General features: G+C 47.5%; 1 protein-coding gene across 1 annotated transcript; it reads left to right on the top strand.

Moving 5' to 3' along the window:
• Positions 1 to 980: 980 nt before the first annotated feature.
• On the top strand, positions 981 to 3,818 carry FBLL1 (fibrillarin like 1). The gene has a single exon (XM_025434991.3). The coding sequence runs from the start codon at positions 981 to 983 to the stop codon at positions 2,094 to 2,096; it is 1,116 nt and encodes a 371-aa protein (XP_025290776.3). The 3' UTR covers positions 2,097 to 3,818.
• The last annotated feature ends 11,206 nt before the right edge of the window (positions 3,819 to 15,024 follow it).

The raw sequence follows: 15,024 nt of genomic DNA, 5'->3' as shown, positions 1-15,024 counted from the left end.
AGTCCATCAGAAAGCCCTGTGACTTCTATCTTTGAAATATTTCCCTTGGATCGGTCTACTTTGTCTCACATCTGCCACTTCCCTGACAACAATGATCATGGTCACTACTGCCATCACCACCCCGCTCTAAAAGTTTTAATTACCATCATTGGTAACCGCTGGGATCATCCCTTTACGATAACATTTTCAAAGTAGACTAAGTCAAAGTATAGGTATATGGCGTAAGTGGCTTGTCAGAATATGCGCACCAGGGAATCCCTCGGTGGCTCAGTGGTTTGGCGCCTGCCTTTGGCCCAGGGCCCGATCCTGGAGACGCGGGATCGAGTCCCACGTCGGGCTCCCTGCATGGGGCCTGCTTCTCCCTCTGCCTGTGCCTCTGCTTCTCTGTGTCTCTCATGGATAAATAAATAAAATCTTAAAAAAAAAAAGAATATGCGCACCAACTTGCATCCTCATCAACATTGTATAAGGGTGTGAGAGTCACTCTTGCACAAGTGGCAAAAGCTCTAAGAGGCAATACATTTGCTTAAAACAAACAAAAATGGGTGCGTTTTATTGTATGCAAACTCTACCTCCATAAAAAGAACAAAAGAAATACATTACAAAAAAAGAAGAAAACCCCCGAGTGATGGTCCTGGGCCGTGGCTGGGATGAGTGTGTGCAGGCAGCGCCTGAAGAGGAGCCCCTGAAGCGGGTTCTGTTGTACAGACGGGGTGTCGGGGCTCAAGTCCCCGAGCTTGCCCGCGGCAACCCAGGGATTTCAGAGGGTCGGGGAAGCTCCCTGGGGCCGCACAGCAGCGAGCCCTGGCGGCGGGGCTCGGTTCGTCGCCTGCGGCAGCGGGTGCGGGTGCGGGTGCGGGTGCGGGTGCGGCCGCGGGGATGAGGAGGGGGGAGGGGGAGGGGGGAGGCGAGGCGAGCGCGCCGGCGGGGTGGAGGGGGCGGGGGGTTCCGGGGGCCGCGGGGTCGCGGCGGCGGCTGTGATGTCAGCACGTCGGCCGCCGCGTCCCAGGGCGGCTCGGGGCGGGGGCCCGCGGTCGAGCAGCTCCGCCGCCGCCGCCGCCGCCGCCGCCGCCGGTCGCTGGCCCACGCGGGACCGCCGCCCGCGACAGCTGCCGCCCGGGTGCCGGGTGCCCGGGGCGCGCCATGAAGTCCGCGCGCAGCTCGCGCGGGGCGGGGGCGGGGGCGGGGCGGGGGGCCGCGGCGGCTGGGGCGGGGGCGGGCGCGGCGGCGAGGGCGGCCACGCGGGCAAGGGCGGCTCCGGGGCGCGGCCCCGTGTCCTGGGCGGCCGGGGCCGGGGGCGCGGGGGCGCGGGCGGCGGGGGCGGGCAGCGGCGCGGGGGCGCGGCGAGGAGCAAGAGCCGCCGCAGGAAGGGCGCCGCGAGCGCGTCGGTGGAGCCGCACAGGCACGAGGGCGTGTTCCTCTACCGCGGCGCGGAGGACGCGCTGGTGACGCTGAACATGGTGCCGGGCCAGTCGGTGTACGGCGAGCGGCGGCTCACGGTGACCGCGGGCGGCGTCAAGCAGGAGTACCGCGCCTGGAACCCCTTCCGCTCCAAGCTGGCGGCCGCCATCCTGGGCGGGGTCGACCAGATCCACATCAAGCCCAAGTCCAAGGTGCTGTACCTGGGCGCCGCCTCGGGGACCACGGTCTCCCACGTCTCCGACATCATCGGCCCCGACGGCCTGGTCTACGCGGTCGAGTTCTCCCACCGGGCTGGCCGCGACCTGGTCAACGTGGCCAAGAAGCGAACCAACATCATCCCGGTCCTCGAAGATGCCCGGCACCCCCTCAAGTACCGCATGCTCATCGGGATGGTGGACGTGATCTTTGCCGACGTGGCCCAGCCCGACCAGTCCCGCATAGTGGCCTTGAACGCCCACACCTTCCTGCGCAACGGGGGCCACTTCCTCATCTCCATCAAGGCCAACTGCATCGACTCGACTGCGTCCGCCGAGGCGGTGTTTGCCTCCGAGGTGAGGAAGCTGCAGCAGGAGAACCTGAAGCCCCAAGAGCAGCTGACGCTGGAGCCGTACGAGAGGGACCACGCCGTGGTGGTCGGCGTCTACCGGCCCCTCCCCAAGAGCGGCGGCAAGTAGCGCCCCGCGCGGGCGGCGCCTGCGCCCTCTGCCGGGCCGGGCTGCGTTCAGTGGGCCCGCGAGTGTGGCCGTGGGCCGGGTCGTTTGTTGTTTTCCTTTGGTCCATTGAGTGGCACAAAGAAGCAGTACCCAGGTGCATCAGTGAGGCCAGTTTTGCCGCAATAACCATCAGTCCCTAAATCTCCGTGTCTTCGAATCCCTCAAGAGCTAAAGGGCGAGCTGGTGATAGGAACCCATCAAGGAACAGCCGGAGAGTTGTGCTTCAGTCGCTTAGGACCCTGATGTCCCCGGGCTCCTCCTCACGCGCGCGTTCTCATCACGGGGGCAAGGAAGGGGGGAAAGAGCTGGGGAACTGCCGATGGGCCTGTGAAGTCCGCCTTGGGGCCCAAGGACCGTTTCGGTTTACGTTGGCCAAGTCGCATGACCAAGCTGGACTCCGGGGAATGGCGCTGGATATTGATGGATGATGGTATAGTGTAACGCATCCAGTCTGTCTGACTCTACGCCGGAGTTCTAGTACACTACGTGTGTTTAGTCCTTTACTCTTCAACTAAGCCCTTTTGCCTTCTCTCATCACCCCCGCTGGGATGGCTTTGTTAACCATTTCCCTTTTGTTGTAAAGCAACAAGGGCTTCTGAAGGGAAACTGGTTGCCCAAGTTTGCATAACCAGTTAGGAGACTGAATTTAAATCCCAATCTTTTGGGCTCTAAATCTACTGCTATTTCCTCTATACCAGTGGGATCATACCTCTCACCTACATGGCCCACACTGGACAGGCTGCAGGTCCCCACATGTAGACACACAAAGAACAGAGTTCTGTAGTTGCCCTGTGTTCTTTCTTCCACCTCTCTGTGCTGTCCTTTGACTTCAAAATAACACAACCAGGCAAGGGGGTACGATGTGGGCCTACTTTGCAAAGTGTTCCCATTGCAAGGCGTGACCTACCCGAAATGGTATCACCAAGTGTCTTGTCTGAGAAACAGCCAGAAAAATGACTTCAGAAAGTATCTGTTTCTGAAGGGCATTTCCTGCAGACCTTGAGTTGCTGGGCTCGTTGCGTTCAATTCTGAAGTCCAAAGGGACTGGGAGAGTAAACAGTCCCAGGGAAGCTGGGAATGTTCCCAAACCAGACCTTTAAAAAGAGATTTTATTTATTCATTCACTCATACATTCAAAACAAAACAAAAACACATTGCCGAGGTCATTGATTGTGAGTCTGGGAATGATTGCTCACTAATGCATTCTTTGGAGAATGGTTCTGCCTTCCTAAAGATGTGCTGGGGGCAGAGATTGCAGTTAGTCTGCATTTTCTGAGAGGATATTTCCTGAACAAAATGGGATAAGTCAGATTTTTTAAAAGGCATCCATCCGGGATCCCTGGGTGGCACAGCGGTTTGGCGCCTGCCTTTGGCCCAGGGCGCGATCCTGGAGACCCGGGATCGAATCCCACGTCGGGCTCCTGGTGCATGGAGCCTGCTTCTCCCTCTGCCTATGTCTCTGCCTCTCTCTCTGTCTGTGTGACTATCATAAATAAATAAGAATTAAAAAAAAAAAAGGTATCCATCCCTCCACTCCTCCCCACCTCCCCCACCACATGCACACCAATGCTATACTGCAGGGTGTGAACTACCGTTCAGATTTCTTGGCCAGTTGGACTCGGAGAATAGGGGGAATGGAATAAATGCCTACAAAAACCCAAACCAATCATTTCAAAAAAAGAATGTGAACTCTTCATTACAACTCTACAAAGCAAGGATCATTATTTCCCTTTAACAGATGAGAAAACTGCGGTTCAGAGAGATGACATGACTTGCTTAAGATTCTCTAGTAGGGCTTGCAGCCAGAAATCAAACCCATAGGAATCTGACTCCAAAACCCTTTCTTCAATCCTAGGCTTATTAACTTGATGCCGGGATGAATCCCCGAGCTGGGGATGGACTCCCAGGAAACTTCCATGATATGACAGGATCCGGTCCTTCTCAGAGTCAGCTCAGCCTCAAAAAGGAGCACTTGGTTTTTCCTTACAGGGAAAACTCAGCCTCTTTCCTTGGCATGAGCCCTCCCATATACACACAGGGACAATTTATAGTCCATGTCTGAAGCTGCTTGGAGTGGGAATATCAGAGGAGAAATGGGACACAAATAACCTCCTTAGAGAACGTCTCTGAGTTGCAGATGGGTTTCCGGGCCAATGGAAGAACACTGTAAGTATCAAGAGAAATATGGGACTAAGAGCTAAGGGAATAAAGGAAGGAAGCTGGAACTTGGTTTGGAGAATTAAAGGCAGGTAAAAAGTATGGGACTGGAACTCCAGTTGGGCAGCGAGGCCCAGGAAGTCAGCTGCAGTGACACTGGGCACCCAGGATGCTCAGAGCCAAGCATGCTTGGGTTCCTAGAAGGTATTCAATTGTGATCTCTAGGGGTCTTAGATCGCTTAGGCCTTCGTCACAAAGTACAGTCTGGGTTGCTTAAGCAATAGATATTTTCTCACAGTTCCGGTGGCTGGCAGACAGTCCAAGGTCAAGGTGCCAGCAAGATTGGTTTCTGGTGAAGCTCCTCTCCTTTGCTTGTTGATGGCCTTTTCTCTGTGTGTTTGGTATGGGAGGTGGGGAGGGCAGAGGCAGAGCTACCTTTGGTAGCTCTTTCTCTTCTTATAAGGACACCAGTCCTATGAAATTAAGGCCTCACCTTTATGATCTCATTTAACCTTAATTACCTCTTAAAGGCCCCATCTCTAAGTGCAGTCACACGGAGGGTTAGATCTTTAACACTTGCCTTTGGGGCAACACTGTTCAGCCCATAACACAAGAGCGGGACAGGAACCTTCGGCTAAAACGCCGGTCTTACTGGCTTGTGAGAATTGACTGAGGAAACCAACATGCACCGTGAAAATAACTGGACCGAGTTCTGCGTGTTGTCTCTCCTACCTTTCCTCTCTTGTCAATATAAGATGACAAGGTAGCTGAGAATTAAGAATTAGCATAAAGACCTGGAGAGAACTTAGCAGAGCTTTCAGAGGGCCCTGATGTTCAAGCTGAAAGGTGGATGGAAATTGCTACTGATTTTCAGAGAATCAGCAGCCCAGCACAAGCCACACTGAAGCCTGGCCTGAGTGTCAGCACATGGCCAGCGGCAGTCACCTCTGCAGCAGGTGCAGGGATGGAAGAGACTGGTATTCAGAGATAGGAGTGATGAACTCCACGCCAAAGCAAGTCAGCAGAAGCTGGGGGTGCGGAGAACACACAGATCCAGTCTCACCTATCCTCATCATCACCATAATGTCTGTCAGCCTCCTCCTGCCCAGATGTCTCCTGAGATGAAGGGAGGAAGGCTAGGGAGGGAAAAGACCCGAGAGACTGGACCTTTATCCAAAACTGGAAGAAACCAACTTCCTTTAAATTGGCAGTCTCCTTCCTAGCTGCAATCCTGCTACGCAGCAAGATGCACATCTGAGCTGCAGTGTGTATGTTTGGATTCTGCTTCACTCATATTTTTCAAGTACTTATGAGGTCTCAGGCAGAGAGCTAAGCATTATTTGGTTTTGAAAGATATTTTAAATTTATTTCTTTTTAAAAAGATTTTATTTATTGAGAGAGAGAGAGAGAGAACACAAGGGGGGGAGCAACAGAGGGAGAGGGAGAAGCAGGCTCTCTGTTGAGCAGCAAGCCAAATGTGGGGCTGGATCCCAGGAGCCAAAGGGAGACAGTTAACTGACTGAGCCACCCAGGTGCCCCAAAATGTTATTTTAAATTTAATAATAAGAACAAACATACCAGGAAAATACTGAAATGAAACCCTGTAAAATGGACACTGGTATTGAAGCTACTTTTAACATCTGTATGGTCTGGAGCAAGAGAACACACGAAAGCCCCTGGCCTGTGGCCTGTCCCTTCCTCTTTCTACCCCTGGCCTACCCCACACCCTGAAAGGCCTCATACACATGTCTGCAGCTTCCTAGCCTTCAAGTCCAAGATCTGTCCCCATGCCCTTCAATAAACAGCCTCCTTTAAGGCACCCCATGAGGCTAGAGTTACAAACTGGAAGTGTGGTCCACTCTCAGGAGGACTGGACCAGGGAAAAACAATAGAAGTAGGCCCAGGCTGCTCAGGCTGGGTTCTGGTGCTTGATGCATGTTCCAGAAGATGGGGACATGAGCTCCTGGGATGCATGGCACTTATTGCCTTTGGACTCCTTGCCCTAGGGGTGCAAGGTGCAGAGAGAAGAGACGCAAGCCAGAGCAAGCCAGAGCAAAGCCCTGTAAAGTACAGAGCCTGGGGCAGGGGCCCTGGTTGCTGATGTCTTAGACTGGCCCCTTCGCCTCTCCACCCACCCACATGTCAACACTCCTTCTTAAGGAGGCAAATCCAACTCTTCCAAGTAGTCTTCCAGGCCTTTGGGCTCACAGGAAATCCGTCTTCTGAAAGGATTTAGCTTGTGGTTGGGCTAGCACTTGCTATGCACATTTACTATGCTTCCAGACACATTATTGAACTAACCACCCTTTGAGAGGCAAGTATTATCACCCCCATATGAAAGGTAAGGACACTAAGCCTCAGGAAAGTGATATGAATCCTCCAACATGGTTTATTTAGAACGTGGGAGAGCAGGGTGCCTGGGTGGCTCAGTCAGTTGAGCATCTGACTCTTGGTTTCAGTTCAGGTCATGATTTCATGGGCTGTGAAATGGAGCCCTGCCTGGGGCTCCATGCTTGTTGGGGAGTCTGCTTGAAGATTCTTTCCCTCTTCCCCTTCCTCCACTCTCTCTTTCTCAAATAAACATATTAGAGAGAGAGAGAGAGAGAGAGCGCACCTGGGTGGCTCAGTGATTGAGCATCTGCCTTCGGCTCAGGTCATGATCCCAGGGTCCTGGGATGGAGCCCCATGTTGGGCTCCCTGCTCAGTGGGGAGTCTACTTCTCTCTCTGTCCCCCTCCTTGCTCGTGCTCTCTCTCAAATAAACAAATAAAATCATAAAAAAAAATGGGAAAGCAGGATTGTGTTGCTTCTTTAAGTTAGTGAAATTAAAATCAGGTGCTCTACGGAAACACTGGGTCTCCATGTTGTCAGTCCTGCAGGTGATTCTATTGTGCATCCAGGACTGACACCTACTATTTAAACTTCCATACCATTCTTTTTTTTTTAATATTTTTTATTTTATTATTTGAGATAGAGCAAAAGAGCACAGAAGGAAAGGGACAGGGAGAAGCAGACTCGCCACTGAACAGAGAGCCCGATGTGGGGCTCGATCCCCGGACCCCAAGATCACAACCGGAGCTGAAAGCAGATGCCCAACCGACTGAGCCACCCTGGCACCCCACTTCCATACCACTCTTATAATTGATTGGGAAAGCAGATTTAGTGCAGTATTTTGAATAACTGGAACACAATAGCTGAGCTTTTCTTTGGTGCCTGCTGGTACTCGGGGCCTCTGACAGCACAGGATACTCCCCAAGATTCCAAAGAGGAGGAGGGTTGAAATCTGTGCCTGAAAACAAAGTTATTAATGTTCCTGTCCATTTGGCCCCTGAGAGCTGCATGCAGATCATATTGTCAGGAATCCAACTGAGCTGGGAGAGAGCTGAGCTCAGGTGTCCAAGTGAAGTCTTTAATTACTGTAACGGAATAAGCAAGAGGCTAAAACTAGAGAACGTGCCGACTCCCCCTGTTTTATTTCCCTCCGTGGAATGGCCCTGTCTGAGGTCAGGGGACTGAGAGGTCCGTGGGGTGGGGGCTGGGGGTCATCTTGCTGTTTCCAGCACCTGGAACAAAAGGCTTCAGCAATTTTGTGGACCTTGAGGTGGGCGATGGGAGGGATGAGGGGAAAGGTGAGGAGTGAAGTTTTGAGTTCTGAGTCAGAGAGAGAAAAAGCGTCCTCATTTTCCCTGGCTGCCTCCTGCAGGTGGCAGAGATGCCTGAGGAAGACTCTAAGGCCTCAGATAAGGAGACCTGGAAACAGAGGTCTACCCTGTCGGGTAGAAATGTAAATTTACCTGGGAGGGGGCGGCGGGCGAGGCCTTCAGAGAGTGCAGTGTGCAGGCTGTGCACCCAGTCTGGCACGGGGAGGCACCTGCCCCCAACCCCACCCCATGTCTGCTGCGGGAAGCCTTTGCGATCACCTCTGATCAGACGTGAGAGACTGCACACTCCTAGTTGATCAGGAGCCAGGATCTAGGAGTTCTCAATACATAAATTGTTGTGAATGGGCTTTTCTGTCTTATGAGCAAAAACAATGATAGATTTCTTTCCAAAATATTGCCTTTGCCTTTTTCTTTGTACTTCTCATGCTTGCCATTTCTATTCCCTGGTGGCCGTCAAGCCTCCCATCTGTCCATTAGATATTTTTCCACCTACTGCTTCCAGCCAAGCCTCTGCCTGGAGGTCTTGTGCCTTGAAAACGTCACCTAGAAATTCTGGGGATCCTCTGATTTATAGCCAGTCAGAAGCACAGGTAACAACCCAAACTTCTTGTTGTCATCTGAAGTTGGGAGGGCGGGTATCTTGTGTTACTGAGCCCTCTGCCTATGGGATCTGAGGCTCTCTCCAGATAAAGAATGTCAGAATTGAGTGGAATCGTAGGACAGCCAGCTGGTGTTGGAGAATTAGTGGTGTTAGGGAAAACAACCCCTGTTTTTGCTTGGTGGAGTTGGGGCACAGAACCAACTTAGGAAGTGATTAGGTCATGAGGGCAGAGCCCTGTCGAATGGCATTAGTGCCTTATACAAGAAATGCCCAAAAGATCTCTTCCCCGTCTGCCATGTTGAGGGCACAGCAAGAAGCTGCCATTCTGCAAGCTGGAAGAGGACTTTTACCAGAACCCAACCATGTGGACACCCTGATCTCAGACTTCCAGACTCCTGCACTGGGACAAACAGGATTCGGTTGTCTATAAACTACCCCTTCTGTGTCATTTTGTTACAGTAGCCTGAAGGACTAAAACAGGCTGGCCTTCAAAGCCCTCCAAAGGCCAAATTTTGACTACTTTGATCTTGTTTCATATCACTCTGAACATTATGTTTTAGCAACTCTGAGTTGCTTGTATCATCTTGTATTTCAAACTTACAGGCCTTGCTCATAATTACTACTTCCTACAGTCTACTTTCTTCTCCACATCACCTATTTGACTTACTCTTTCCTCATACTTTAAGACTTAGCTCAGACATGTCCTGTAGATAGTTTTCCCTGTCTCCTCTTTTGTCCATCCATCCCTTTTCTGCTTAGGCTAGAATAAGTGCCTCGCTTCCCTATTCCTGTTGTTCTGCATTTCATTTGGTTAAGGAATTTACATCTTATTAAAGTTGTTGTTTGTGGTAAAAAAAAAAAAATTCTAGTTATATGCCGTATGTATGTGGTGGAGTGTTCTATCTCTGCCACAAAGGATGGCTTCCAGAAACGCTGGATAAGAAGAGCTGAGGAAGAAACCAAGAGTTATTTTTATGGAGAGAACCATGTCTTCCTCATCTCCTCCTGTGAGTCTAATTTTCTCTCACCCAAACCTCCTTCCTTCCCACTTATTTGTCCACCTCACTGCCCTTAGGAATGGTAGATCAATCATTCAACCCCATGAGGGCCCCCAACACTCTGATCCATCATTTTTTTTAATTTATTTTTTATTGGTGTTCAATATACCAACATACAGAATAACCCCCAGTGCCCGTCACCCATTCACTCCCACCCCCCGCCCTCCTCCCCTTCTACCACCCCTAGTTCGTTTCCCAGAGTTAGGAGTCTTTACGTTCTGTCTCCCTTTCTGATATTTCCCACACATTTCTTCTCCCTTCCCTTATATTCCCTTTCACTATTATTTATATTCCCCAAATGAATGAGAACATATAATGTTTGTCCTTCTCCGACTGACTTACTTCACTCAGCATAATACCCTCCAGTTCCATCCACGTTGAAGCAAATGGTGGGTATTTGTCATTTCTAATAGCTGAGTAATATTCCATTGTATACATAAACCACATCTTCTTTATCCATTCATCTTTCGATGGACACCGAGGCTCCTTCCACAGTTTGGCTATTGTGGACATTGCTGCTAGAAACATCGGGGTGCAGGTGTCCCGGCGTTTCATTGCATCTGTATCTTTGGGGTAAATCCCCAACAGTGCAATTGCTGGGTCGTAGGGCAGGTCTATTTTTAACTCTTTGAGGAACCTCCACACAGTTTTCCAGAGTGGCTGCACCAGTTCACATTCCCACCAACAGTGTAAGAAGGTTCCCTTTTCTCCGCATCCTCTCCAACATTTGTGGTTTCCTGCCTTGTTAATTTTCCCCATTCTCACTGGTGTGAGGTGGTATCTCATTGTGGTTTTGATTTGTATTTCCCTGATGGCAAGTGATGTGGAGCATTTTCTCATGTGCATGTTGGCCATGTCTATGTCTTCCTCTGTGAGATTTCTCTTCATGTCTTTTGCCCATTTCATGATTGGATTGTTTGTTTCTTTGGTGTTGAGTTTAATAAGTTCTTTATAGATCTTGGAAACTAGCCCTTTATCTGATATGTCATTTGCAAATATCTTCTCCCATTCTGTAGGTTGTCTTTAAGTTTTGTTGACTATATCCTTTGCTGTGCAAAAGCTTCTTATCTTGATGAAGTCCCAATAGTTCATTTTTTTTCTTTTGTTTCTTTTGCCTTACTGGATGTATCTTGCAAGAAGTTACTGTGGCCGAGTTCAAAAAGGGTGTTGCCTGTGTTCTTCTCTAGGATTTTGATGGAATCTTGTCTCACATTTAGATCTTTCATCCATTTTGAGTTTATCTTTGTGTATGGTGCAAGAGAGTGGTCTAGTTTCATTCTTCTGCATGTGGATTTCCAATTTTCCCAGCACCATTTATTGAAGAGACTGTCTTTCTTCCAATGGATAGTCTTTCCTCCTTTATCGAATATTAGTTGACCATAAAGTTCAGGGTCCACTTCTGGGTTCACTATTCTGTTCCATTGATCTATGTGTCTGTTTTTGTGCCAGTACCACACTGTCTTGATGACCACAGCTTTGTAGTACATCCTGAAATCTGGCATTGTGATGCCCCCAGATATGGTTTTCTTTTTTAAAATTCCCCTGGCTATTCAGGGTCTTTTCTGATTCCACACAAATCTTAAAATAATTTGTTCTAACTCTCTGAAGAAAGTCCATGGTATTTTGATAGAGATTGCATTAAACGTGTATATTGCCCTGGGTAACATCGACATTTTCACAATATTAATTCTGCCAATCCATGAGCATGGAATATTTTTCCATCTCTTTGTGTTTTCCTCAATTTCTTTCAGAAGTGTTCTATAGTTTTTAGGGTATAGATCCTTTACCTCTTTGGTTAGGTTTATTCCTAGGTATCTTATGCTTTTGGGTGCAATTGTAAATGGGATTGACTCCTTAATTTCTCTTTCTTCAGTCTCATTGTTAGTGTATAGAAATGCCACTGATTTCTGGGCATTGATTTTGTATCCTGCCATGCTACCAAATTGCTGTATGAGTTCTAGCAATCTTGGGGTGGAGGCTTTTGGGTTTTCTATGTAGAGTATCATGTCATTGGCGAAGAGGAGAGTTTGACTTCTTCTTTGCCAATTTGAATGACTTTAATGTCTTTCTGTTGTCTGACTGCTGAGGCTAGGACTTCCAGTACTATGTTGAATAGCAGTGGTGAGAGTGGACATCCCTGTCTTGTTCCTGATCTTAGGGGATAGACTCCCAGTGCTTCCCCATTGAGAATGATATTTGCTGTGGGCTTTTCATAGATGGCTTTTAAGATGTCGAGGAATGTTCCCTCTATCCCTACACTCTGAAGAGTTTTGATCAGAAATGGATGCTGTATTTTGTCAAATGCTTTCTCTGCATCTAATGAGAGGATCATATGGTTCTTGGTTTTTCTCTTGCTGATATGATGAATCACATTGATTGTTTTACGAGTGTTGAACCAGCTTTGTGTCCTGGGGATAAATCCTACTTGGTCATGGTGAATAATTTTTTTAATGTACTGTTGGATCCTATTGGCCAGTATCTTGTTGAGAATTTTTGCATCCATGTTCATCAGGGATATTGGTCTGTAATTCTCCTTTTTGGTGGGGTCTTTGTCTGGTTTTGGAATTAAGGTGATGCTGGCCTCATAGAACGAATTTGGAAGTACTCCATCTCTTTCTCTCTTTCCAAACAGCTTTAGGAGAATAGGTATGGTTTCTTCTTTAAACGTTTGATAGAATTCCCCTGGGAAGCCATCTGGCCCTGGACTCTTGTGTCTTGGGAGGTTTTTGATGACTGCTTCAATTTCCTCCCTGGTTATTGGCCTGTTCAGGTTTTCTATTTCTTCCTGTTCCAGTTTTGGTAGTTTGTGGCTTTCCAGGAATGCGTCCATTTCTTCTAGATTGCCTAATTTATTGGCGTATAGCTGTTCATAATATGTTTTTAAAATCGTTTGTATTTCCTTGGTGTTGGTAGTGATCTCTCCTTTCTCATTCATAATTTTATTAATTTGAGTCTTCTCTCTCTTCTTTTTAATAAGGCTGGCTAATGGTTTATCTATCTTATTAATTCTTTCAAAGAACCAACTCCTGGTTCTGTTGATCTGTTCCACAGTTCTTCTGGTCTCGATTTCGTTGAGTTCTGCTCGAATCTTTATTAACTCTCTTCTTCTGCTGGGTGTAGGATCTATTTGCTGTTTTTTCTCTAGCTCCTTTATGTGTAAGATTAGCTTTTGTATTTGAGTTCTTCCAGTTTTTGAATGGATGCTTGCATTGCGATGTATTTCCCCCTCAGGACTGCTTTTGCTGCATCCCAAAGATTTTGAACAGTTGTATCTTCATTCTCATTAGTTTCCATGAATCTTTTTAATTCTTCCTAATTTCCTGGTTGACCCTTTCATCTTTTAGCAGGGTGGTCCTTAACCTCCACGTGTTTGAGGTCCTTCCAAACTTCTTGTTGTGATTTAATTCTAATTTCAAGGCATTATGGTCTGAGAATATGCAGGGGACGATCCCAATATTTTGGTATTGGTTCAGACCCGATTTTTGACCCAGTATATGGTCTATTCTGGAGAAAGTTCCATGTGCACTTGAGAAGAATGTGTATTCAGTTGAGTTTGGATGTAAAGTTCTGTAGATATCTGTGAAATCCATCTGGTCCAGTGTATCATTTAAAGCTCTCGTTTCTTTGGAGATGTTGTGTTTAGAAGACCTATCAAGTATAGAAAGAGCTAGACTGAAGTCACCAAGTATAAGTGTATTATTATCTAAGTATTTCTTCACTTTGGTTATTAATTGATTGATATATTTGGCAGCTCCCACATTTGGGGCATATATATTGAGGATTGTTAAGTCCTCTTGTTGGATAGATCCTTTAAGTATGATATAGTGTCCCTCTTCATCTCTCACTACAGTCTTCGGGGTAAATTTTAGTTTATCTGATATAAGGATGGCTACCCCTGCTTTCTTTTGAGGACCATTCGAATGGTAAATGGTTCTCCAACCTTTTATTTTCAGGCTGTAGGTGTCCTTCTGTCTAAAATGAGTCTCTTGTAGACAGCAAATAGATGGGTCCTGCTTTTTTATCCAGTCTGAAACCCTGCGCCTTTTGATGGGGTCATTAAGCCCGTTCACGTTCAGAGTTACTATTGAGAGATATGAGTTTAGTGTCATCATGATATCTATTCAGTCCTTGTTTTTGTGGATTGTTCCACTGAACTTCTTCTTAAAGGGGAATTTTAAGAGTCCCCCTTAAAATTTCTTGCAGAACTGGTTTGGAGGTCACATATTCTTTCAGTTCCTGCCTGTCTTGGAAGCTCTTTATCTCTCCTTCCATTTTGAATGAGAGCCTTGCTGGATAAAGTATTCTTGGTTGCATGTTCTTCTCATTTAGGACCCTGAATATATCCTGCCAGCCCTTTCTGGCCTGCCAGGTCTCTGTGGAGAGGTCTGCTGTTACCCTAATACTCCTCCCCATAATAGTCAGGGATTTCTTGTCTCATGCTGCTTTAAGGATCTTCTCTTTATCTTTGGAATTTGCATGCTTCACTATTAAATGTCTATGTGTTGAACGGTTTTTATTGATTTTAGTGGGGGGGAATCTCTCTATTTCCTGGATCTGAATGCCTGTTTCCCTTCCCAGATTAGGAAAGTTTTCAGCTAGAATTTGTTCAAATACATATTCTGGCCCTCTGTCCCTTTCGGCGCCCTCGGGAACACCAATTAAACGTAGGTTTTTCTTCCTCAGGCTGTCGTTTATTTCCCTTAATCTATCTTCATGGTCTTTTAATTGTTTGTCTCTTTTTTCCTCAGTTTCCCTCTTTGCCACCAACTTGTCTTCTATGTCACTCACTCGTTCTTCCACCTCGTTAACCCTCGTCATTAGGACTTCTAGTTTGGATTGCATCTCATTCAATTGATTTTTAATTTCTGCCTGATTAGCTCTAAATTCTGCAGTCATGAAGTCTCTTGAGTCCTTTATGTTTTTTTCTAGAGCCACCAATAGCTGTATAATAGTGCTTCTGAATTGGCTTTCTGACATTGAATTGTAATCCAGATTTTGTAACTCTGTGGGAGAGAGGACTGTTTCTGATTCTTTCTTTTGAGGTGAGGTTTTCCTTCTAGTCATTTTGCTCAGTGCAGAGTGGCCAAAAGCAAGTTGTATTGGGAAAAGGAGAAAAAGAGAGGAGAGAAAGAAGGAAAGAAAAGAGAAAAAGAAAAAAGAAAAAAGGAAGAAAAAAGAAAAAAAGAGAGAAGAAAAAGAGAAAGAAAAGGAAAAAAAGGGTGGGGGAAGGAAACAAATCAAAAAGAAAACAAAACAAAACAACAACAACAACAAAAGAACCACGGGGATGTATCTTCTGATTCTGTGTACTTTAAGTCCCTTGACTTCCCCTGGAACTTGTCCTTCTCGCTGGTGTTCTGGGGGAGGGGCCTGTTGTGCTGATTTTCAGGTGTTAGCACTTGGGGGAGCTGC

The sequence above is a fragment of the Canis lupus genome, chromosome 4, assembly GCF_003254725.2.
Source record: "Canis lupus dingo isolate Sandy chromosome 4, ASM325472v2, whole genome shotgun sequence".
In the NCBI taxonomy this organism is placed as follows: domain Eukaryota; kingdom Metazoa; phylum Chordata; class Mammalia; order Carnivora; family Canidae; genus Canis; species Canis lupus.
The sequence above is the reverse complement of the archived record's forward strand: the minus strand, read 5'-3'. Positions and strand labels throughout refer to the sequence as shown.